General features: G+C 35.5%; 1 protein-coding gene across 2 annotated transcripts in view; it reads left to right on the top strand.

The window, feature by feature from the left end:
• LOC106873653 (phosphatidylinositol transfer protein alpha isoform) overlaps window positions 1-26,522 on the top strand; it is a 70,843-nt gene that overhangs the window by 29,786 nt on the left and 14,535 nt on the right. For both annotated transcript variants that reach the window (XM_014921106.3, XM_089353822.1), the window contains exons 2-5: window positions 1,688-1,718; window positions 20,000-20,187; window positions 20,705-20,804; window positions 23,848-23,925. In XM_014921106.3, coding sequence (XP_014776592.1) covers window positions 1,688-1,718; window positions 20,000-20,187; window positions 20,705-20,804; window positions 23,848-23,925 — 397 coding nt within the window. The remainder of the gene's footprint in view (window positions 1-1,687; window positions 1,719-19,999; window positions 20,188-20,704; window positions 20,805-23,847; window positions 23,926-26,522) is intronic.

The following is a 26,522-nucleotide window of genomic DNA, read 5'->3' as shown; positions in this document are numbered from 1 at the left end:
CAATTTCATGACAGTGGTAGTGTCGAAAAGTTGTGAATTGACATCAAAATAACTGGTGTAAAATCTTAGAACTCTGTGATAATATCTTCTGTCTCCACAAACACACTGAAAAGTGTGAAAAAAAAACACCTCTATTTATTAGCTATAAAATAGTTTTCATTGCATCTTTTTGGGGTAGCTTTTAAATTATTGTGATGAAATTACTCTAAGATACAACATAAACATACTTTTTTCTTTGACTTTGTTTTCTGCCTCCTAAAAGAGGGATAGGGGTGTGCTGTAATTTACAACAACATGAAAAATTTTTTGAATTCGATAAATTACAATATTTATGATATTTTTGCATATGTTGACGTTTTTGTGGAGGCAAAAGATATAGTCACAGAAAAAAAAAATATGTTGAAGTCATATTTTAGAGTAATTTCATCAGTCATTTAAAAACTACCCAAAGAAGATGCAATGAAAACTGTATTTAATAGATCATAAATAAGGGTGGGGTCCACTTTTCAATGCATTTGCGGAGACAGAAGATATTGTCACAAAGTTCTAAGATTTTACAACAGTTATTTTGATGTCCATTCACGACTTTCCTGCACTATCCCCATCACAAAATTGAAAATTGTGTGAAAATGCTCCACCCTCACATACATGTATGCATGTATGTATGTATATTTAAGTGTGTGTGTGTGTGTATATATATATCATCATCATCATCATCATCGTTTAACGTCCGCTTTCCATGCTAGCATGGGTTGGACGATTTGACTGAGGACTGGTGAAACCGGATGGCAACACCAGGCTCCAGTCTGATTTGGCAGAGTTTCTACAGCTGGATGCCCTTCCTAACGCCAACCACTCAGAGAGTGTAGTGGGTGCTTTTACGTGTCACCCGCACGAAAACGGCCACGCTCGAAATGGTGTCTTTTATGTGCCACCCGCACAAGCCAGTCCAGGGGCACTGGCAACGATCTCGCTCGAAAATCCTACAGGAGCCAGTCAGGCGGTACTGGCAACGGCCACACTCAAAATGGTGCATCTCATGTGCCACCCGCACAAGAACCAGTCCAGGGGCACTGGCAACGATCTTACTTGGCTTGCCGGGTCTTCTCACGCACAGCACATTAACAAAGGTCTCGGTCCGTAGTCATCGCCTCGGTGAGGCCCAATGTACGAAGGTCTTGCCTCACCACCTCAGCCCAGGTCTTCCTGGGCTTACCTCTTCCACGGGTTCCCTCAACTGTTAGGGTGTGGCACTTTTTCACGCAGCTATCCTCCTCCATTCTCACCACATGTCCATACCAGCGCAATCGTCTCTCTTGCACGCCACGTATGTATGTATGTATGTATATATAAATTCCAGTTATTATTTTGAAGCATGTATAAGACTGATGATAAAACATTTACTGATTGTGGGACTTAGTTGTGAGAGTAGTTAGATTTATTGTAAAATTCATGCAGACAGGCAGTTGAATCCCTAATGGGGGTCTTCAAACAATGAAGAACACTACTCTTCAAGAGTGTATATAAGAAGATAACAGAGCAAATCCTCATTAAAAGAGCAGGATGCTAATGCAGCACTTCAGATTTGTTGTAAAGATTACAATGAAAGGAACATTATAAAATTTCAAATTCTATAGAAATCATAATTTTACTCTTACTAAAACCTTTCATTTTCTCTCATTTGCAGTCGAGTGGTACTTCCCATGAAAGTGGAAGAGGTAAGCAAGTTTGATTTTTGTTTTTAGAATTACATATAGAAACTCAATTTTTAAATAGTATTATTAATCCATGATTTTTTTTCTATATGTATTAATTTTCTTTAACACGTATTAAAAAATAGAATTTTCAAGTTTTCATTTTGAGCTTCTATCTACTTTAAAGAACAACTGTTGAACATATCACTTTCTTTTGGATTTTATAGATATTTATAGTCAAAAGCTACAAAGGCAAAGGTGATACCTTAGACAGAAATAATTGAGGTATTAAATTGCTGGACCAAGTGATGAAAGTTACAGAAAGGGTCATAGCTCAATTAAGAAGAGAATTAGCCTAGATGAAATGTAGTTTGAATTTGTCTGGAAGAAGCACCACCAATGCCTTCTGTTGAGGCAACTGCAGGAGGAGTACTTGGCCAAAAATAAACCTATGTATTTGGCTTTTGTTGATATGGAGGAAGCCTTTGACAGGGTCCCCTGCTCCCTTATCTGGTGGGCAATGCGGAAGCTAAGGATAGATGAGTGGTTGGTGAAAGCTGTACAAGCCATGCACAGGGATGCTGTCAGTAAGATGAAAGTTGCCAAAGAGTATAGCTAGGAATTTACTGTACAAGTAGGAGTCTGCCAGGGATCAGTTCTCAGCACCCTCTTATTTGTTGAAGTCTGTAAGGTTATAAAAGAAGAATTTAAGACTGGCTGCCCTCAGGAGCTTCTCTACACTGATGACCTTGTCCCTATAGATGAATCATTACCAGACCTACAGAAGAAATTTCGGGTATGGAAAGAAGGTCTAGAATCAAAGGACCTTGGAGTTAATTTAGCAAAGACCAAAGTCCTAATAAATAGGAAAACAGACAAATCATAGATCTCTTCAGGGAGATGGCCCTGCACATTATGTAGAAAAGATGCTGGGAGAAACTCCATATGGTGTATCCAGTGCAGGCTATGGACATATAAGAGGTGCAGTGATATCACTTGAAGATTAATAGAGAAAGTAGTCTTCACTTGTGGCAGATGTGCAGGTACATTAAACACCAAGAATATACAAAAAATAGACTCCCTCAAATGTTGGCGGGGATCTCTGGAAGTAGCAAACAGTTTCCATAACAAGTTGATAGTGATGGAGGTTCTGAAAGCACAGCTACTAGAATAAGAACAGACTGGGCAAAGCTAAGAGAACTACCACCTCTGTTAATAAAGAATGGCCTCTGCCTCAGAGTGAAAGGCAGATTGTATAATGCCTGCGGACGAACAGCTTTGCTACATGGCAGTGAAACATGGGCTGTGACTACTGAGGACATACGAAGGCTTGTAAGAAATGAAGCCAGTATTCTCTGCTCGATGGGTAATGTCAGTGTGTATATAGGATTGAGTGTAAGTCATTTGAGAGAAAAACTGAGTATTACAAGGCATCAGATGTAGTGCAAGAGAGAGAAGACTACACTGGTATGGTCATGTAATATGTATGGATGAAGAGAGCTGTATCAAGAAGTGCAGATCTGTAATTGTGGAAGGAATATGTGGAAAGGGTTGACCCAAGAAGATGTGAGACAAAGTGGTGAGAAAGGTCTTAAGACTTTGAGCCTCACTGGGGGGATGACAAGGGACTGAGACTTCTGGCGGTTTGCTGTGCTTGAGAAGACATGTCAAGCTAAGTAAAATCACAGCTGTCTTTGCATACAGGAACATCCCCTGCATCCCTCTTTTAGCTGAACAATCCTAATGTTGCAGGCTTGTTAGTGCTAGTGCTACTTAAAAAGCACCTGTACCGGTGCCACATAAACGTACCCAGTACACTCTAAAGTTGTTGGTATTAGAAAGAGCATCCAGCCATAAAAATCATGCCAAAACAGACATGGAGCCCAGGCAGCACTTCAGCTGGCCAGCTCCTGTCAAACCATCCAACCCATGCTAGCATGAAAAACGAACATTAAATGATGATTTTATATATATATATATATAGGCTTATTGTTCCATATAATATTTAGGTTAGGTTATGTACTTTCACTCAGAACTCTTGTTTTCCTATCTATTCTGTTACTTAAATCCATTTCTTAACTTGGCTTTTCACCCTCCTGGTGAGATTGATAATAATATAAAATGTATCAGCAAATAGATTGTAAAATTAGTTCAAAGTACCAAACACTCCTTTGAACAAAATGAATTTCTGATAGGCTAGTATTCTATTGAACTATCTAGCCCTATCCTCTATCATGAGATATCCAGTTAGTATTTTAGTAAGCTGATAGAATATCTGACTCTATTAACCTGACTTGGTTTAAGTAGTTAATAATCTGATATTTGAAGTGCTAATTTGGTCAGTAGCCACAAGAAAACATCGGTTTATTTACACTAAATGAGAAGAAATTTGAATTTGTAAGTTGATGGAAATTATTAATATTTAATATAAGCAACTCATTAGTAATAAAGTTAATAACTTTTTCAATTGAAATTTCTACTTCATAGTTGTCCTCAATTTTGGTAAACATGCACAGCCAAAGATGTGTTGTTTAAGAAGTTTGTTTCAATAGTGTGTAGTTTGCTCAACATCTTGGCCAACTGTTTTCTATCAATGCCTTCTGAGTGAAATAGAAGCAAATTGTTTGGAAGCCCCTCAGAGAGACTGACCATGTACACCACTAGCAGAGTCCATTCAGATGGAAGCATTCAGACCAGGTCTGAGAATAACTTCCTTCTTTCCACCAATCTTTAAACTCTGCAGAGTGATGGTGGCTACCCCACTTCCTTTGACTCTGCTATTAAGTAATCAAGGTTACATTATTTCCCATGAACTGTATTAGGTGATTATTGCCAGAAATGTTAGTGGCAATAACATGATGTTTACCTTTACTTGAAAAACACTTTTATTGAAAATTGCCTCTATTTTATCTCAGTTACATGTGAGAAAGTTAAGAGTTTTGCAGTTAAAGATATTGATGTATAACAACTCTGCTTGTTCTTGTAATGTTTTATTACATCTTTTTTCCTGAATGCTTAAACAAAATTGAAGACTTTCAGGCAAACTTCATCTTTTGAGTGAGCCAGTTCTTCAACTGGCTTTAGTTGCATTATTCCTACATAAATACATAACTTGATGAGATTCATACCTAGAAGTTTATTTCCATTGCACGGTTTTTAACAGTTAATTTCCATAGTCCTTTAAGTGGTCATAATTTAGGAACCTTTAGTAGCCATATTGTAGTACTAGTCTACACTGGTCTTGCTGATTGGGTTTTCAGTTATCTTTCAACTTTAACCTGTTTCAATCATTAGACTGTGACCATGCTGGGGTACTGGCTTGCTGGGTTTAATCAAATAAATTGACCCCAGTACTTATTTTTAAGTCTAGTACTTCTTCTATCAGTGGCTTTGGTCAAAACTGCTGATTTTCAGGGATGTAAACAAACCAACATCTGTTATCAAGCAGTGGTGGAGCATGCACAAATACAGATACATATATATATATATATATATATATATATACGGCACACACACACGCATGTGCATACACACACACACACACACACACATGATGGGCTTCCTTTAAATTTCCATCTTTCAAATTCACTCACAAGACATTGGCCAGCCCAGGGTTATAGTAGAAGACACTGCCCCAAGATGCTGCACAGTATGACTGAACACAAAATCACATGGTTGCAAAATGTGCTTCTTAACCACTTCATCTCAGAGCAACATTTTAACAACAAATCCTCTTACATTTATATTCAGATATTACAGATACAAATAATTACAGAGGCATCAAGCTGTTAGATCAGGTTATGAAAGTTACAGAGAGGGTCATAGCCCAACTAATTAGGGAGCGAATCAATTTAGATGAGATGCAGTTTGGGTTCGTGCCAGGTAAAAGCACTACTGATGCCTTATTTCTAGTGAGACAGCTGCAGGAGAAATACCTAGCTAAGGATAAACCTCTGTACCTGGCTTTTGTTGACATGGAGAAAGCCTTTGACAGGGTCCCCCGATCCCTTATCTGGTGGTCAATGAGGAAACTTGGGATAGAAGAATGGTTAGTGAGAGCTGTGCGAGCCATGTACAGAGATGCTGCCAGTAAGGTGAGGGTTGAAAATGAGTACAGCAATGAATTCCGGGTAGAGGTAGGGGTCCACCAAGGTTCCGTCCTCAGCCCCCTCTTATTTATCATAGTCCTCCAGGCAATCACAGAGGAGTTCAAGACAGGTTGCCCCTGGGAGCTCCTCTATGCTGATGACCTTGCCCTAATTGCGGAGTCACTATCAGAACTAGAGGAGAAGTTTCAGGTGTGGAAGCAAGGTCTAGAATTGAAGGGCCTTAGAGTTAACCTAGCTAAAACCAAAATCCTAATAAGTAGGAAGGTAGATAAAACACAAACCCCTTCAGGTAGATGGCCCTGCTCAGTATGTAGAAAAGGAGTAGGTAGTAACTCTATAAGATGTACCCGGTGCAAGCTATGGACACAAGAGGTGCAGCAACATCAAAGGCAGGTTAACTAGGAAGTTAGTTTTTGTTTGTGGCAGATGTTCAGGTGCAATAAAGACTGTAAACAAACAGGAAACAACTTCGATCTCATTCCAGGGTGAAAAACTAGAGGTAGTCGATAGCTTCCGCTATCTGGGCGACCAAGTTAGTAGTGGGGGTGGGTGCACTGAAAGTGTAGCTGCTAGAATAAGAATAGCCTGGGCAAAGTTTAGAGAGCTCTTACCCCTGCTGGCGACAAAGGGACTCTCACTCAGAGTAAAAGGCAGACTGTATGACGCATGCGTACGAACAGCCATACTACATGGCAGTGAAACATGGGCTGTAACTGCTGAGGACATACGTAAGCTCGCAAGGAATGAAGCCAGTATGCTCCGTTGGATGTGTAATGTCAATGTGAATACCCGTCAGAGTGTAAGTATCTTGAGAGAAAAGCTGAACATTAGAAGCATCAGTTGTGGTGTGCAAGAGAGACGATTGTGCTGGTATGGACATGTGGTGAGAATGGATGAGGATAGCTGCGTGAAAAAGTGCCACACCCTAACAGTTGAGGGAACCCGTGGAAGAGGTAGGCCCAGGAAGACCTGGGCTGAGGTTGTGAGGCAAGACCTTCGTACATTGGGCCTCACCGAGGCGATGACTACTGACCGAGACCTTTGGAAATGTGCTGTGCGTGAGAAGACCCGGCAAGCCAAGTAAGATCGTTGCCAGTACCCCTGGACTGGCTCTTGTGCGGGTGGCACATGAGATGCACCATTTTGAGCGTGGCCGTTGCCAGTACCGCCTGACTGGCTCCCGTAGGATTTTCGAGTGAGATCGTTGCCAGTGCCCCTGGACTGGCTTGTGCGGGTGGCACATAAAAGACACCATTTCGAGCGTGTCCGTTTTCGTGCGGGTGACACGTAAAAGCACCCACTACACTCTCTGAGTGGTTGGCGTTAGGAAGGGCATCCAGCTGTAGAAACTCTGCCAAATTAGATTGGAGCCTGGTGTTGCCATCCGGTTTCACCAGTCCTCAGTCAAATCGTCCAACCCATGCTAGCATGGAGAGCGGACGTTAAACGATGATGATGATGATGATGATGATGATTACATCAAAGGTGAACTTCTGAGAGAATTGGACACAATGTGTACACAAATTATTCATTAAAATTTGTCTATCAAATACCCTCAAAAGGCTTTGGTCAGCTCAAAGGTATATAGTAGAAGTAGTGGACCCAAAATTATATTGTTTGGAAGCATTCTTCTTAGCTACTCTGCTTAATCTAATGGTATAAACAAAATTTGCATAACTTATGTAATAGGTGAACTAAGTACAGAAATATATTTTCTGATTCGACATGTGGATATTGAGTGATGGAGAGTGAAACAGCATTCCTGTTACCCTTCAAACATCCAATCAAAAGCTTTCTTATTAACCAGGCTAGGAACCACCCCTACCCCATTCTTGGGGATCCAGCTGAAGTGAGTCTACTATACCAACCAGCTTTGTCATGAATCAAGATATGGCTTATGAGTCCAAGAGAATGAACAAATTAATTTTAGATAGCAAATAACTTCTGTGGAATGTCAGTTTATAAACAACCTCTTATCATGAACAAATTGGTTTATGAACAATTTTTCAAGCATAAAACCTCTTGAGTGATGAATGGTGTATTGAATAACGAGTACGCAAGATGGCAACAAAAGTTGGCGACAAGCTGAAAGTGTCAATGAGAGGGCATCAGTTGCTGTCCTGCTTTCACTTAGTGCAAATCCTTGCTTGAATTTGCCATGCCTTCTCTTGAATTTCCTACGGGGAAAATAGTTTCAATTTATGAACAGTTTGGGTGACAAGCAACCTTTAGGAATGAATTAAATTTGTAAACTGAAGTTACACTGTAATATTTTTAGAGCCTTGCTAAATGTTACCTTTTGTGCATGTTTGGTTAATTGGAATTTTCTTTACTTTTGTCTTTATACCAATACTACTCTTGACTACTCATGTAGTCACTTAATGATGAAATCCTGTATGTTGGTACAGAATATGGAGCATGTGTACCGAAGGCTGCTAGGTTGAATGACAGTTCTGTGGCAATAAAACTAGTAAAATCAACTCATTTGTCATCATATTCTCAAATGATAGATCCATGATTGTAATTAATTTAATATATTACCTACAGTACACATTTTCATATCACAATACATAATTACATAATATATAATGAGGATAGCTGTGTGAAAAAGTGCCACACCCTAGCAGTTGAGGGAACCTGTGGAAGAGGTAGGCCCAGGAAGACCTGGGATGAGGTGGTGAGGCACGACCTTCGAACATTGGGCCTCACCGAGACAATGACTTCTGACCGAGACCTTTGGAAATATGCTGTGCATGAGAAGACCCGGCAAGCCAAGTGAGACCTAAATCCAAGGCCTCTGCCAGGGGTGTAGCCAGCCCACCTATGCGTACCTTCCTTCATTGGACACTAAACTCTGCTTGCGAAGACCTGTTGAGGCAAGTGAAATCAAAATTGAACTAAATTCGACATTTGGCACCCAAGCCAATGTTGTCTCCTTCATTGGATACTAAACTCGGCTTGCGAAGACCTGTTGGGGCAAGCGAAAGTGAAATCGTGATGGCACCTGTGCCCAGCGTTGCCTTCCTGGCACATGTAAAAACATTTGAGCGAGATCGTTGCCAGTGCTGCTGGACTGGCTCCTGTGCAGGTGGCATGTAAAATACACCATTTTGAGTGTGGGCGTTGCCAGTACCGCCCGACTGGCCTTTGTGCCGGTGGCATGTAAAAGCACCCACTACACTCTTGGAGTGGTTGGCGTTAGGAAGGGTATCTAGCTGTAGAAACTCTGCCAAATCAGATTGGAGCCTGGTGTAGCCATCTGGTTTCACCAGTCCTCAGTCAAATCGTCCAACCCATGCTAGCATGGAAGGCGGACGTTAAACGATGATGATGATGATGTGTATATATATACATATATATATAATGTGTGTATACATATAATATATATATATATATTTATATAAATAGTAATGGTAAGACAACAAAAGAATGAATGAGACCTCGATATTATGTAGATAGAGGAATTTATATCTGTAATATAATATGTGACAATTATTCAGTTGCCATAATAAGACTCCAAGTTTCGGATATTACAGATATATATATACACATACAGACAGAGAGAGAGACAGACAGACTGACAGAAAGTGTGTGTACTGGACCTGTTATCTAGCTTCCAGAAATCTGGAAATACTGTGCAATAATATTATGTAATATACTGTATGTTGCTTTTGAGTAAACTAACCCATTTTTTGAAATTGGTCAATTTGCATACAATGAGTTAAAAATAGTTTTGTCCTTTGTTTTTTTAAAGTGGAATTTCAAAGATGTGATATATTCTGCTTTAGAAGTGTATTAATTTCAATCTGTTAAATATGATTTAGCACTTTATTTTTTTCCTTAATTCATTTTATATTTTAAGTATGTATTTATACTGTCTCGAGAAAACTTGTAAATCCAGAAATTTGTTCTAATCAGCAGAAAGTTACAATAGTGACTGGAGGGCTGAAAGTTTTGTGCCTGACACTTTGACTGACTTCAAATCTGAGATTGTTTCTTATATAGAGGGAATTACAGTTCTTTCTAGAATGTTCAATTAAAAAATTAATATTGGGGAGTCACATGAAAATTCTTAATTTTCAAGTAGTCTTCTTGTTAAACAGAGAGTAGTCTTGAAAGTAGATAATACTTACTGTAGTGAAAAAAAGAAAAGAAAAAGCAAACACTGCTACATTCATATGCCCATAAACATCCACTCATACACATACATATATTTATATATATAAAACCACATACACCCCCACACACTGTGACATTCAGGTTTATAGGTTTATATAAGCATTTATATATATGAACATGAATACACTCAAGTATTACATTATCAGATAGTATGAACACACACATTCAAACATATAGATATACATCTCTCTCTCTCTCTCTCTCTCTCTCTCTTTTATGTGTGTGTGTGTGTATGTATCTATCTATCTATATCTATCTATATCTATCTATATCTATCTATATATATATATATATATATATATATATATTATTATAATCAAGCGCTACTTGAAAATGAGTGCTATCATCATGCGAGCAGTGTCTCCTGTGTTTCCAGTCTTTGAAGGCATAGGTGACCCTGAGGAAATATTAGTTCGCTTGGGAATAGGTAAAGGTTGGTGACAGAAAGGGCACCTGATCTTAAAATTCAACCTTGGGATTCCATCTGGCCCATGCAAGCATGGAGACCAGTAATATAATGGTGGTGATATATTTGTGTACAAATATATGTATATACGTGTGTGTGCGTGTGTTCAGAGATGCATAGATATGTATATACATTTGCTCCTTCAGCAATGCATAGTGCTACCTCTAGTTATAAATGAAGTTAGATCAAAATAAATTGACTAACATATGTGCTTTGGTGCATGAGTACTTATAAATATCTGAATTTCGTTCCAAATATGTTAATGAATTTATATTTGAATGTCTGATTTTACTGTTAACATTTAATATAAAAATCTTATATTTCTTGTACAAGCTAGTATTGTAAGTAGTCTGTTTTTACTGCTGTTTTCATCTTTCTTTTTGTTTGTTATTTCATCTGAATTCCTAACTGAATCAAAACCCCTCTCTCTATCTTATCTAAAGGACTCCCTGTTTTCAATAATTCCTACTTTCCTTTATTAAGCATTTATCCTTAATATAGCATCAATTATATTTATTTCCCTATTTTATTCTTTCATATCTCTTTATATTTCAAATTTCTGCATTTATATTTTCATCAGTTTATTTTGGTGCTTATTCTATAAACTTAATCAAATGCTGTCCTATTTTGCACTCTGTAACTATTGTCTTCTCCATTCACCAAGATTGTTAATTGAATGAGCACACAGAGGTTGTATTTCTTTTTAAATGAGTATTAATACCTATTTTGATACTTCTATGTAATCTTGGTAAATTCTTGTCTCTGTTAAAAGCTTTGAATTTTATATTTAATTTCCCTTATTTAAAAAAGATAATATTGATTACTTCTTCACCCTGGTTACTTGGCTAACTGTTAGATTGATTTCATTTTTGTTCCATCCATTCGACTCCCTCACCATTAGTCTTCTTCTCTACAGCTAATGCACACACATTCTCAGTATTGATCAGTTTTCAATATTTTACTGCCTTTGTTATATTGTACCAAGTGTTGGGCAGCTGTTGAAAATAGAAGCCAGTCAAATGTGGGTGGTGATAACATCAGTAGTAGTAGCAGTAGTAGTAGTAGTAGTAGTAGTAGTAGTAGTAGTAGTAGTAGTAGTAGTAGTAGTTCATTATAAACTTAGGTGGCATCTTTCGAAAGATATTTTCTATGTTTATTAAAATCAAGCTTTCAGTCATATAAATATACACTCCTTCTATGATGATGTCCGCTATGCAATGTCATGACTTAAAAGTATTATAATAGCTTGAATGTAGTATTTTTTAACTTCAATCTGATCATAATATCTAACCAGGTGTTAATAAATATTTACCTATCTGGTCAATATATTTTCTGTGTTGCAACAAAGGTTTAAACCACTTATAATCTGAAAAAAAAAAAAAAAAAAGCACTTGAAGATGGTTGAAGACTATAACCATGAAAAGGGTCTATTTAGATCCACTACCTTCTTGGTCATTTATATTCTCTATACTTGATAGTAGAATATCTCATTTTTGTATTTCATTTACAAGATCCTTGACTTGAATTCATGAGTTAAAACATATTTTGTTGTATCTTGGAAGGGTCGTTATGCCAATAATAAACATGTTCACTGGTTCAGGTTCATTTCTTTATTCATTATTTGTCATTTGGCTTAACTATTTAACCTATGATTTAACTGTTTGTTTAATTATTCAGTTAATCAATAAGTTATGTTAAACAAAGTCCTTCCATTGCCACTTGCAACCTCGTCAATGATACAGCCTCTCTAAGTCTGCTTCATGTCTTTGTGCCTTTTAGCTTGTAGGTTCAGTAGTTATGTAGTTGTGTGAGTGAGAACATAGAGGAAGGGGGGGAGAGAGAGAGAAAGAAAGACAGTGTGTGCACTCTGGTGAGTGATACTGACACTTAAAAAAAACTTCTATAAAAATGTAGAGACCACCACCACCACCCCTGCCACTACATGAGTGTGTTAAACACACATCTGTGTGCATTATGCATGTGTGTGTGTGTGTGTGTGTGTGTGTGTGTGTGTGTGTGTGTGGGGAATTGATCAATACCCAAACTTATTTCTTTGAGTTATTGGAATAAAAGACAGTGTCATTCAATTGTAATTTGATCCATACCTTCCCACAAGTAACACAGCTGGACAGTACACGCACACATACACTGACACCTACTCATACACAGTCCAATCAAAATGACAGAAGCACTAATCATAAAATAAATGAAGATAAACAAATAAACATTTTATGATCCACACCCTTCACAAAATCCACTAACACACACACATGTGTATGCGCGCACGTGTGTGTGTGTGTGTGCAGATATACGTCTTCTCAAACGTATTACAAAATCAACTATACCACACGAAAACACATTTACGCGCGCACGCACACACATGCACTCACACTCTCTCTCTCTCCCTTTCCCTCATGTTCTTCATACCTGTACAGTTACATAAATATAGAAACTATAAACTAAGAAACAGACAGGTTTGAAGCAGACCTGGAAGTAGAGAGGGCATGCTATTCATGAGGTTGTGAATGGATTTTGACAAACCTAACTGATTGATTAACTAAATGATTAATCAAGCAAATCAGTTAGTTAATTGGTTAAATAGTTAAGCAATTGACAAATAATAAATAAATGAAACTGAACCAGTGTATGCATTTATTATTGGCAAATTGATACTCCTGAAGTACAACAGTTTAACGTCCGCTTTCCATGCTAGCATGGGTTGGAATATCTATATATTTATAAATACAGACCATGCTGTTGCAACCACACCAAAGATTTGTGTTCCATCACCATATGCGAATATAATTCTTTGTGCTATTGTTTGCAAATCATAATTTTTGTGTAGCTGCTTCAATCTTTATCTTCATTTACAACACTAACATGTCAATAATCTCTTTGATTGAGATTTAACCTTTTAGCATTCAGATTAAAATGTATTATAATTCTTATTTATTGACATTGTTTTGATTTAATCAGTCATTATCTTGTACCTTCGAGATTTTGATGATGTGATTGTATATATTTTGAATGACATTGTAAGGTAAGACCCAATTTGGTTGGTTTGAACATAAAACAGGTAGAATATTTTGGCTCGGTTTGGCTGATTTAAAACTTAAAGGTTAAAAAATAACTTTGCTTTATATCAAGAATTTGATTTGATCTTTGTTGCAAGCATGAAAAATTTTAATTTTCTCTGTAGATTTTATTCATTCCTTTAAATCATATATCAAGAAAGATGCACATTAAATTCTGGACTATACTAAACATATTATCCTTCTGAGAGACAAACCTTCACTCACCAACATGCTAAGAGAAAAGTGTTTGATCCCTTGTTTTTGCTGACTCCACATTCACTTTATCTATATCCTACTTCCCAGACTCCCTCATCAACAGCTACATGCAGAAATTAAAACTGAAGGATCTTTTTTAAAACGGGGGGCCACATTTTTCATTAATGTTTTACGTAGTGCTTTTGGTACCGAAAGACTTTCAAACTTCGTATACTTATCTATTTTGTGTTATAGAACAGAAAAATATTTTTGTATTTGAATTTATTTCATGTAAAAAATTGTCTTATTTCGATAATTTCAACCAATCACTGACGTCCATTCAGCCGATATACATTAAGTGCCGACTACATAAACAAACGATTCTTCGTTTTATTTGCTTTTTTCATTTTAAATTTGCTTTAACCCTAACTCTAACCCTAGGGTTAGGGTTAATTGTTTCAGAATCGTTTGTTTATGTAGTCGGCACTTAATGTATATCGGCTGAATGGACGTCAGTGATTGGTTGAAATTACAGAAATACGACAACTTTAACATGGAATAATTTATGGATTTCGTTTTTTTTTTAAGAAGACTAAGAGAAAAAGATGTTTTATATGACACATTCTACCAGTGATCCAAGTTTCAAAGTGTTTCGTTAATGAAAAATGTGGCCCCCGTTTTAAAAAAGATCCAAACTGAACATAGACTGTATAGAGGTCTCCATTCTGGAAAATCCTGCAAATTACTAATATTGTTGATATATCAGCTATGTATTCCAAGTGTCACTTCACCTGTTGTAGGAACTGCATGCTTTAGAAGAGATTCAAGCTCTACTGTACCATTCTAGACTATTGCATGTTGGTACAGGTTGGTGGTCAATTAAATTGACCCTAGTACTAGACTGTTACTTTATTTTGTTGATCCTACAGGGATAGAATACAAAGTTGATTTTGGTGGGATTTGAAATTAGAGCATGTAAATCCAGAACAAATAGTGCAAAGCATTTTATCCAATTTTCTAATGCATCTTCTAGTTTACTACATTGTGTCAGTATGAACATAAGTGTGTGTGTGTGTATATATATATATATTATATATACATATATATATATATATATATATACACACACACACACACACACACACACACACACACACACACACACACACACACACACACACACACACACACACACACACAGGGGTTGGACAAAATAATGGAAATACCTTAAAATTTCAAACTTATTCAATAGTGTAGCTACAACATCTGATGAAACTACAGCAAGCCATTTTTACTTAGGACAGCAACAATTCAAGTTCAGCAGTAAAGTTTTACCTGTTCTTTCTAGAGCATCAGTAATTGTTAAGTTATCTTCGTTGTTGTCAATTTTTGTTTTGATTGTCTCAGAGACAGTCCTATCTTTGTTATTGAGCATATGTGATTGTTCTGTTAGACTTTAGCTGAAAGATTTAATTCATCTGGTTTGCTAGGTACATTTTGTCGTTGGTCTACAGCTGGAAAACCATAATAAACTGTTGAATGCTTAGATTGAATCAACTGGTTGTTCAGTATGCACAGCATGTCATTAATGGCAGTTTCTATTGCATTTTCAATGGTCATTCTTTTCTGTAATGTAGAAAAACTTTGACTGTTGCAAAACATGTATATATTTTAGAGGCTCAGAGGGATAGCAGAAGCTAAAAGTTGTAATGAATAGATTTCTGAGCTGGTCTGCAGAATGAGTTGTTGCAGTCTGATTTATGCACATACTCAACACTTAATAAGTGTTCTGTTCTTCAATCAATCCTAACTGTAGAGCATATGCAGAGATAAGTATTGATGTTGAATTGTCTATAATTAGTCAGTTTAATTATCCTATCACACACCCTGACTACCTTTATTCACACTACAATGGAAAAACATTGTGAAGAGAAGCTATTTTACACATTAGAATATCTATAGAGAAATACTAGATGAAAGAGGAAGCAAAACAAAAGTGGTGCTTATCTTTGCATAGCTTCTTTTCTATCTTAAGGAAGTAGAGTTGTCGAAATGGGATAGGTCCTAATATATATAAATGTAAGGAAAAGGAGGGAAAACAGTTGAGGGAGGCTGTTGTTTCTAATGTATGTAAGTGAGGATATTTAGAAGTATATAAGTAGTTGAGGAGGAGAGATTAAGAGTAACTTATAATATGATGTCCATGTGCATATTAAACATGCCTCCATATAGCCAGGATAGGAAACATCTGGTAACAGGCAGCCTGGTCAGGTTTCTTTTTAGTGTGTGTGAGTTTGTGTGCATGTATGTATATACACGGTGCAGTGAATAAACTGTCATCTAAATTACGCAAAAATGAAAATGACACTGACATCACATTTTAACAGATATATTTACCAAAATTACTTTAAAATATCTTGAAAATTAAGGAGTAAATTTATTCAATAATATTGCCATTTGCTACAACCATGGCCTCCACACAACTTCGGAATCTCCTGCAGCTCTTCTGGACAGTCTCCTTGTTTAAGTTGGTGAATACTGCCATAATCTTTGACTTCAGCTCATCTTTGGTGTTATAAGGAGTTTTATTGGTCTGTTGCTCAACTGCACCCCACACATAATAATCAAGTGGGTTGCAGTCTGGGGAGACAGATGGCCAGATGTTAGGGGTGATGTTATTGCAGAAATTGTCTAACAGCCATGACTAGGTTCTCTAGTTTGTGTGGCATGGTGCAGAGTCCTGTTGCCAGATATAGGGTGTTCCATCAGCCACCCTCTTGACCCAGGGTAGCACTACCTCCTCCAAGCACTGGATGTAGGCCTTCATGTTGAGTGTGAGGCTGTATGGGAAGATGATACTGGCTTCATTCCTTGTGAACTTACACATGTCCATAGCAGTCACGGCCCATGTTTCACTACCATGTAGCATGGATGTTCGTACACATGCATCATACAGTCTGCCTTTTACTCTGAGCGAGAGGCCCTTTGTCACCAGCAGAGGTAAGAGCTCTCTAAACTTTGCCTAGGCTATTCTTATTCTAGCAGCTACACTTTCAGCACACCCTCCCCCGCTACTGACTTGGTCACCTAGGTAATGGAAGCTAGCAACTACTTCTAGTTTTTCTCCCTGGAATCTGGCAGAAGTTGTTCTCTGCACATTTTCAGTGTTTATTGCTCCTGAGCATCTGCCACATACAAAAACTATCTTGCTAGTTAGCCTTCCTTTGATATTGCTGCACTTCATACGTGTCCATAGCTTAAACTGGGTACATCTTATAGAGTTTCTACCTACATCTTTTCTACAAATCGAGCAGGGCCATCTACCTGAAGGGGTTTGTGGTTTGTCTACTTTCTACTTATTAAGACTTTGGTTTTAGCTAGGTTGACTCTAAGGCCCTTCGATTCTAATCCTTGCTTCCACACCTGAAACTTCTCTAGTTCTGATAGTGATTCAGCAATTAGAACAAGGTCATCAGCATAGAGGAGCTCCCAGGGGCAACATGTCTTGAATTCCTCTATTATCGCCTGGAGGACTATGATAAATAGGAGGGGGCTGTGGACTCAACCTTGGTGGACCTGTACCTCTACCTGGAATTCTTCACTGTACTCGTTGCCAACCCTCACCTTATCTAATCACATGTGAATCGTTGGCGATTTTCTTCCATCTTCCTTTCTATTGGACTTTACTCTATTTCTGAAGAAGAGCATTGTTCAAAATATTAAACCATCTTTCTTTCCTTCCCTGAGCGTCTGCTAATACTTTCATGTACCACATTTTTTTTGTGTTTGTTCTTTTTTTGGATTTACTATATATATATATATATATATATATATATATATATATATATATAATTATTTTGACATGCATATTTCTATGCTCTCATGGGTCATGCAAATTTTTCTACTACTAAATGTCCTTCCTATCACCAGCCACTCACCTGTTTCCAAGTAAGCTAATATTTCCCCGCAACCAGATATGTCTCTTAAGATTGGAAACAAAGGACACCATTTACATGATGGTGACCCTTGCTTATGACTGTCACACAATGTCAAGGAGGCAATAGTGCTCATGTACAAACACACACATTATGGGTTCTTTTTAGTTTCTGTATATCAAATTTACTCACAAGGCTTTAGTCAGCCCCAAGGCTGTAGTGGAAGAAACTTGCCCAGGGAGGGAGAGAGAGAGAGAGAAAACAATAATTTATTCCAGAGTATATTATTAAAATCAAATTATTTCAAAATGCATTTTTACACATTCTAAAATACGTTATTACATACCAGTTTCATTTCTCATGGCAGAGGACTGTTGTAATCTACATATGTAATGTTTGGCTATTAGTCTTCATTTAAGCTATATTGTATTGGCAGTAGCTTCAATATTATAGATTCACTAGGTAATAAGGGAGGTAATGTTATGTATTTTGAATATTTGCAGAGCAGTGGATAAATATATTTTTCACAATGTCAAAATTATCAATTTAAACTCGATGTATATTTTTCAATAAAAAATTTCTTTATTAAATCTTTGTTGATCTGTTTTATATTACTACATATTGGCATAATGGGAATGGTTTAGAATTCACCTGCTGAGTGGCTATTGATCTAAATGTTTGTCAAGAGGAATTTTCCTGGTGTTTGGACCATGTATTTGTTGTCAGTAAGCTGTCATGTTTTCTTTTTTGACTCTGAGGTTCAATATAATGTTGGTAGGTAAATGGGCTTTTATTATAGTTTCGTTAGTGTATAATTAGATAAATAAGTAAGATTTATTAACTCAACTGTGAATTAAGTAGAGTTAGCAAGTTATCCTTGACACAATGATAAAATTATAAATCTACTAAACTTCTCTTCTGAAAGAAAAGTCTTCAGTTTTGGATTGATTTGATAATTTACACAACGATTGCGACTGTAAATTCATTCAATTTGACATCATTTAATTTCACCTTCCATCACTGAGAGATTTTTAACAGAAGCTTTACAGTTTGCTTGCAGCTATGCTACTATTACAGACCTAATTTTTTAGTGACCATCAGATTACAAAGCATGGTCTCTTGTCAATGGTTTCTAGATAGACAAATGCTAGGTGTAGTGGCCCGCTCTTAGCTAAGAATTTTCTCTGTAGTTGTCTTGCTAGGAAACGGGCATTAGTGGTACACCACCTTGATACAAACTTAGATTGTATCTCATCTCAGTTATTTTTCTAATTAGGTGTGCTATTTTTGTTACTTTCAGTTTTCACATCTTTAATTACTCTTTTGGCTATAAGGCTAACAAGTTCAATTTGAGTTTGTACTTCTCTCTTGCACATATTTTCCTCAATCATTAATCTCTTGTGGTTGCATTTCCATGTTTCTTTCTGTTTGATGTTAGTAAGGGCAAGTTTATTACTATTATCCATTCATAATTTTCCATGATGACATTATCTATTGTTATTTATGTTAGCGTACTTCTTTGCAATCTGGAACACTTCATGCCTCTGATCCTTCTGTCATAGAACAATTGCCAATCTCTTATTTTCAGCTTCTTTCCATGCTAAGTATATCTGGTGTCTAACTCTAACTTACAGCTAAATAATATCATTTATCTATTTATCTATCACTGATCTTTGTTTTTAATTGGTTTCACATGATTAGATGGTCAGGTACATGAGGTGTTTGAGAGGTAGTGTGAAGGAAGAGGACTGAATTATGGACAAACAAAACCTGGGTGCTACATCACAACAGAATATCTGCTCACACATCATGTCACTCCTTATGACTTTACAGCAGTGGACCCCCATAGCCATTCAATGTTTAAAGACTACTTTTATAGATACTTCTTTTAAAATACCAATTTTGTTTTTCACACACTAACTTGTGTAAGTTGAACTAAGTAAAACGTTGCAGAAAGAAACCTAGCTGTGTCTTTCAATAAATATATCTAAAGCAAAATTTTTTTGTGAACCCATAAAATAATACTGTAAACATAATTTATTTTGTTTGTGTTGATCCCCAAAAATCTTATGTGCATTCTGGTTGAGAATCACTGCTTTAGAGCAAGAATAATCCTGCTGCCCTATTCTCTGGATTTGGCCCTTACAAACTTTCTGTTCTCAAAATTGAAATCCACAGAAGAGATGAGGAAAAATTCTTGGTGAAAACTGTTTACTATTGAAAGCATGTTCCAAAACTGGAAAAGATGTTGGCAGCACATGCAAAAAGTTGTATTTCTTTTTGATCTATTAGTCCAATTTAGTTTATACCATGTCTTAAAATTTTTTGTTTTTTTTTTGTTTTGCAGTACCAGATAGCTCAATTATATTCAGTAGCTGAAACAAGTAAAAATGAAACTGGAGGTGGAGAAGGTGTTGAAGTATTAGTAAATGAACCATTTAATGCAACGACACATTGTCCTCCTGAACCATTATGTGCAAATAACAAACGTTATACTGAGGGCCAATACACACACAAGTTGTACCATTTGAATGAGTAAGAAAACTGAACATTTTTTACTTGTTTTATTTTTAATAAATCTCAACTTTTGAATTTTGCATGTAAATCTTTAAGTTGTGATGGTGCCAAGAATTTTTAATTTTAAGATTTAAGTCTTGTGATGTTAAAATGAAGAAGAATTCTTAATTCTTTAGTGACTATATATACAGCAAAATTTACTGCTTGTGTATTTCGATAAAAAAAAATAATGAGTTTGCTGTGGTTTATCGAAATATCATTTTTTATTTATTGATATATTAAACCTGATGCTTGTAACAAATATAATTACTTACTGAAAATTATGGTAAGCTTTAATTAGAATATGAATATTCTAAAGCAAGCAGTTTTGATTCATCTGAAGAGGTGTCTAGTGGACCAGGATTAATAAATTGTAATTGTGTGTCATGAAAATTTTGTGCATATGTACATCAAAGAATTATGTATTTGTAAAGCCAATTATTTTACATGTTTAATTGCAATTGCTTGTTTTAATTACTTTTTATTTCATTTTCAGTAAAGTGCCACATATAATTAGAATTATAGCCCCAAAGGGTTCGCTGGAGATCCATGAAAAGGCTTGGAATGCTTACCCATATTGCCGAACAGTAATCACAGTAAGTTGTTTGAGTTCAGCAAGTTTCTTATGATGACATTGTTTCTGTTTGTTTTCTGGAATATGACTGATTGATAATTGTCTTAACCCTTTAGCATTCAGATTACTCTGTCAAATGTTATTCACATTATTTTAAATTTATCGTACATTTTCTCATAGCTTTGAAATTTTGATGATGTGATTATTTATTTTTAGAATGACATTGTAGAGTAAGTGTGAGAGGTCTGATCTGGCCGGTTTGAATACTAAAGGGTTAATTACAATGAAGAAATAATTGTTGGGTGATACAACAGTTTTTGATTGAGCTGTAATATAAATAAATTTTTAGAGTATATTCAAGTAGGCAACTATTTAATTAAGTACCTTATAAATGTTCTTATGTTGACATCTTATATAAAATATTGAATCTCACTGACGATTTTCAGTGCTAAATGTAATGAGAATTACAATTTGGTATGTATATTTTACACATTTTTTGGCTTTGTTGTGAAATATAAAGTCTCTATGAGAATATATGATAAAAACAGTATTTTCTGCTTGAAGAGTAAACATTCTCTTCTGGTTGTACTTTATAGTTATGTAGTTGAAATTTATATTAAAAATTTTTAAAAAAGACACTGAAAATATTATAATCTTACATTTTTCTTCCTGCAATTCATACAACTGCATCTTCCAAAATAAGTTCTTTTTTAATGTAAAATATACTCTCTTTCATTTTCTACAATCTTCTTCCATTTATCTGGTCAACTTGCAAGGCCCCTCTTCCAAAATTCACTTGTCCATGATGAGAAATACTCCTCCAGTACTGTTCTGATCTTTTATATATGCACACACACACACACACACACACACACATGTATATGTACACGCCTCCCATTGTACTTTAACCTCTCAATACTTCACATAGAGCAACCATTCTATCTCGTATTTTCCCTCTTAATTGGGAGGACTCTTTAGTCTTGTAAGTTACAAGGCAACCTCACTAGTGCTGATGCCATTAAAATGCCACCCAGCCAAAACTGAGACACTGGAGGAATGTTTTCCTCCACCCCATTTGATCCTGTCAAAACATCCAGCCCATGCCAACATGGAAACTGAGTATAAAATCAGTGATGATGATAGATGAGATATAGAGGGAGGTGGAAAATGAAAAAGAGAGAAAGTGAGATTTTGGACCAAGTGTGTGATTTTTTTTTTTTTTTTTTAGAGAACTCTGTGTGTGTGTGAATGATATTTTTTTATTTTATTTAAATGTTGTATTTAAGTCTACCTATGTCTTTTTGTATGTGTAAATTTGTATACAGTTTTCATTATTTTACGAGGAGGTACAGAAAAGTTACTGGCTTTAGGTAAAAGAAAATACAGGAGGATCAGTTAATTATGATTTTATTCAACATATTTCCCTCTCAGATTCACACACTTATGCAGTGGTCCTTCAAGTTTTCTAAGCTCTGTTAAAGAACTTAGAAGGTTGGGCCTCCAGCCAGGTCTTTTGTGATACCCTTAAAGCCAGAAACTTTTCAGCACCCTCTCATATGTGTTTGTATGCCTGATTTTCATATATGTGTTTATATATGTGTCCCTGTGTATAACTATGTTCTGGGTGACACATAGTTGTAGTTATTTATTTATTTATTTATTTGTGTGTGTGTACATTTAGCACATTTTCTCATTTTCTTCTCATTTTGATAAAATGGTGACAGCTTTATATAAAATGAGAGTATAAAATGATTGGAATCTTACTTTTTGAGACTTTTAAGGGTTGGATTCTCTTGAAAATTTTCAGGCACATGGATCTATGCATTAATATCAAAACATTTTATCATGACAATGTGCAGTTTTGTCTTAAAACAAAGAATACATAAAGAGGATTTCAATTCTAGTATTATTTATACATTACTATTTGTGTGCGTGTCTGTATATGCATGTATTCACACACACACACACACATACCAGTATAAATATAAACTCAAACTTATAAATTTACTTTGTAATGCACACAAATGTCCATATATATATATATATATCATCATCGTTTAACGTCCGCTTTCCATGCTAGCATGGGTTGGACGATTTGACTGAGGACTGGTGAAACCGGATGGCAACACCAGGCTCCAGTCTGATTTGGCAGAGTTTCTACAGCTGGATGCCCTTCCTAACGCCAACCAGCTGTAGAAACTCTGTGTATATATATAAATATAATTAAGGGATCAGCAAATATTTGCTTCACCATATACCGGTGAAGCAAATATTTGCTGATCCCTTAATTATATTTATAAATATATATGAGCTTTTAAATAAGTTCTCCACCAATAATGGTGCTTTCATACCGATGGGCTTGGTAAAAATTGTTAATTGATTTATTAATTAATAAATTGATAATCCTTTACCCTTTTAATTTGTAATATATATATATATATATATATATATATATATATATATATATATATATATATATATATATTTGTATGTGTATATGTATAAATAGGTACAAATGTGTATATCCCTATCACACATGTATGAATAATGCACATCTTAAACACTTAAACTGTATGCACACACATGCAAATATTATTTATACAAGCACCATACCCATATTAGGTTCTTTATCCACTATAGTGAGTTTTATATTAGCTGTTTGCAACATGTAAAATATAATTTGATATAATTTACAGCTCTTAAATTACTATATTCATTTGCTTTACATTTGTTTTGTTTGTTTGTTTTTTTAATGGGTTACATGTGTTTATTATTGAAGCATTGCTTTACAACCCGATGATCTTCCTGTCACTATTCCTTATCTGTTTCTCAAGTAAGGTATTTCGAAGGTGTAAAGTGAATGATTCTTTGACAGGAAAAATAAGAAAAATAACGCTGCTCATAGCAAGTGACTTTTGTAAACAAATATGCACATTCACACATACATACATATATATATATTTGTGGTGTAACACCTGAAGAAAATTGATATTGTAGTGTAAATATTACATGGAAACTGTTAGTACTGCAAATGCACTTTACTACCCTTATTTCTTTTTCTCCAGAATCCCGGCTACATGAAAGAAAGCTTTGTATTAAAAATTGAAACTATTCATCTACCAGGCAATGGACAAATTGAAAATGTAAGTTTTTTTTTACATTAATTTCTTTTTCACTTTTTCTCTTACATACTTTTACTATCCTTGTCATTATAGGAAATATCTCGCTGGAATACTTATGGTATTTCATCTTTAGTAATGCTTGTTCTTAACTGATTAAGAATCTGTTGAGTTTAATTTTACTTTTTAGAAACGTGTGAAAAAATCTTCCATTTTTCTTTTGAATTATGTTTAGTTTTTTTGGTGTTTGATTTTTTTTTTCTCTTAGACAGAAAGGTATAACTACTTTTTATATTTATTGCTGTACAAATTTCACTTTGGATGCAATGACCTTTTTATACGTAAGCTTGCCTTGGGCTGAAGATATGAAGCTTAGTTATTGATCTAATTACGTAGTTTTGTAGTACATTTTACCTTAGCTAAGTACATTTCCAAATATTTGTTTACTGATGGCGAAAGTTACTCTTTGACATATTTTTATTACTAATTTTATAGCTAGCCATTGCTTTTCTGGCAGCAAAAAAAGGCAAGATTTTTGTTTCATATTCTGCAAGCTCAGTATATACGTTGCATATCTGCATTCACTTAGATGGCTGCTTCATAAACAATGTTTCTGGTCATAGTTCGATATTCATCATTATAATGTGACTTTCTGGCTTTGTGGTTGGATTTGCTTTGATTTGTAAACACTCTGTTTTGTTGGATCATTCGTTTTTCTGAAAGCAACGTGTTTGTCTGTGTCAGAACACTGGAGTTGGAAGATACAATTATTAACTTCTAAACTTTATTCTTGATGCTTATTTGTCAACTTAACAAAAGTAGGCCTTATAGGGAATGTTGGTTTTCCAAATTACCTTATGATAGTCAGCTATCCAATCTTAGTAGTGCTTTGCCTGTAAATGTGTTTGGTTTGCCTGTGTTTGGGAGAATTTATTGTTTTCCTTTCTGATCTGCAATGGTTATATTTCCCAGACTATTACACACATCTGCTTGTAGGGCATGTTGGTATATTTTGAACATACTGCAAAGAAGCAGATTGGACTTTGGTATACTGGTCTACACAAAACAGTTGAAATAGATTGTATCTGTAGTACAATATATTATCCACCTCAGCTTTCTCCTTTATCCAAATATAATGAAATTGGAGATATGTCACTTTTCCATTGCTTTAGTGTAAGGTAATTTCATCCATGTAAGCCACCAGCGAAAAAACATGGTTACGTCATGAGGTCATTGGCTTGGTGACGGTCACTATATATTCGAAGACTGTGTTGATTGTTCTCTGATTGGAACTTGCTTACCAACATTCTACCACTTTTGATGAATTTCTTTATCATTCATCATCAGATATCAGTTGTATGTAGACAAGTTATAGTTTCTGCACTGTTCACCATCTGGTTGTCTTTTACCATGTAATCCAATAGAAACGTTTTCTAGTATATGTCTGCATTAATTTGTTCATGAACAAACAGGAATGATTGCAAATAAGTGTTGATGGAAAAATCTTCAACTGAAAAATGTGTATTGAGAGTTACAACTTCAAGATTTTCTGTTCTATTATCTGTTCTTTAAGATGGTAGAAGTAAGTTTGCAAATAGGATGGTGCATCAGTAACAGTATCTTTTGGTACTTCAGAAAATCTATAATCAACTCTATGAATTCTGTATGTAGAAAAGACTTTGAGCAACTGTAGCATCGTTTGCTTTCCTGCTAAACATGGTCATAAGTGTTGAACCTCTAAATGTTTTTTCTGAAACATTTTGCTTCTGGTGAATCAAGTATGGACAACTTATGTAGTTCATCAGGTAAATCTGGTACTTCTAGAATACAGATAAGATCAAATTTACAGCAAGTATCAAAATCAAGATAGGCTAGTGTTACTCCAGTATGCTCTATGAACATTGGTGCATTATAGTGACAGCATTTTACATCCCTTAAGCTACGACTATATTGATAGCTACTTCTAGCACTGAGTCTGTGTCATACTTTTACTATATTCAACATCCTTCTCAATTATGACTGTTGTATTCTAAGCTGTCCTAATTCTTAAGAAAGTATCTGGTGCGCATGATGCTGCTGCTTAGCATTGTATGCCCATATACACCCAGAACCATACTAATGGCTTAGGAGTGAAATTTAGGATTTCTTCATTTCTGTGAATCAATTTTGATAAAACTTTTCCCAGCTGGTTTGCACTCTATGGTAACACCATTGTTATGTTTTCATTATTCGTGTAACATCCTTTCTTTTTTATTTCAGATTCTTCAGTTTTTGGGTGAATCACGCTAATAGCTTTTGAATGAAAATAGCCCATCTAGACTTTTTTTTTTTTTTTCAGAAAATGAAGGGTAATGATACATATTAAACATACATTGAGTATATATTTAACAGAAAACCATAATAATATTATAACATTTATTAACATAATGAATTATTTAGCCACATGAGCACCATTTTGACGGATAACTTCAAAAACCCTATTAGTCACGGAATCTCTCAGTTTCTTAATAGTAGCAGGTTGGACTGCCTCTTCAGCTTTGATGGTCACCCATAAAACGTCTTTCGATATAAATTGGCATCCATCAGCATAAACATCTTGTTTAATGAGGGACCAAAGATTT

The sequence above is a fragment of the Octopus bimaculoides genome, chromosome 6 (genome assembly GCF_046866305.1).
Source record: "Octopus bimaculoides isolate indiv1 chromosome 6, ASM4686630v1, whole genome shotgun sequence".
Taxonomy (NCBI): Eukaryota; Metazoa; Mollusca; class Cephalopoda; order Octopoda; family Octopodidae; genus Octopus; species Octopus bimaculoides.
Note: the sequence above shows the minus strand (reverse complement) of the source record. Positions and strands in the feature narration are given on the sequence as shown.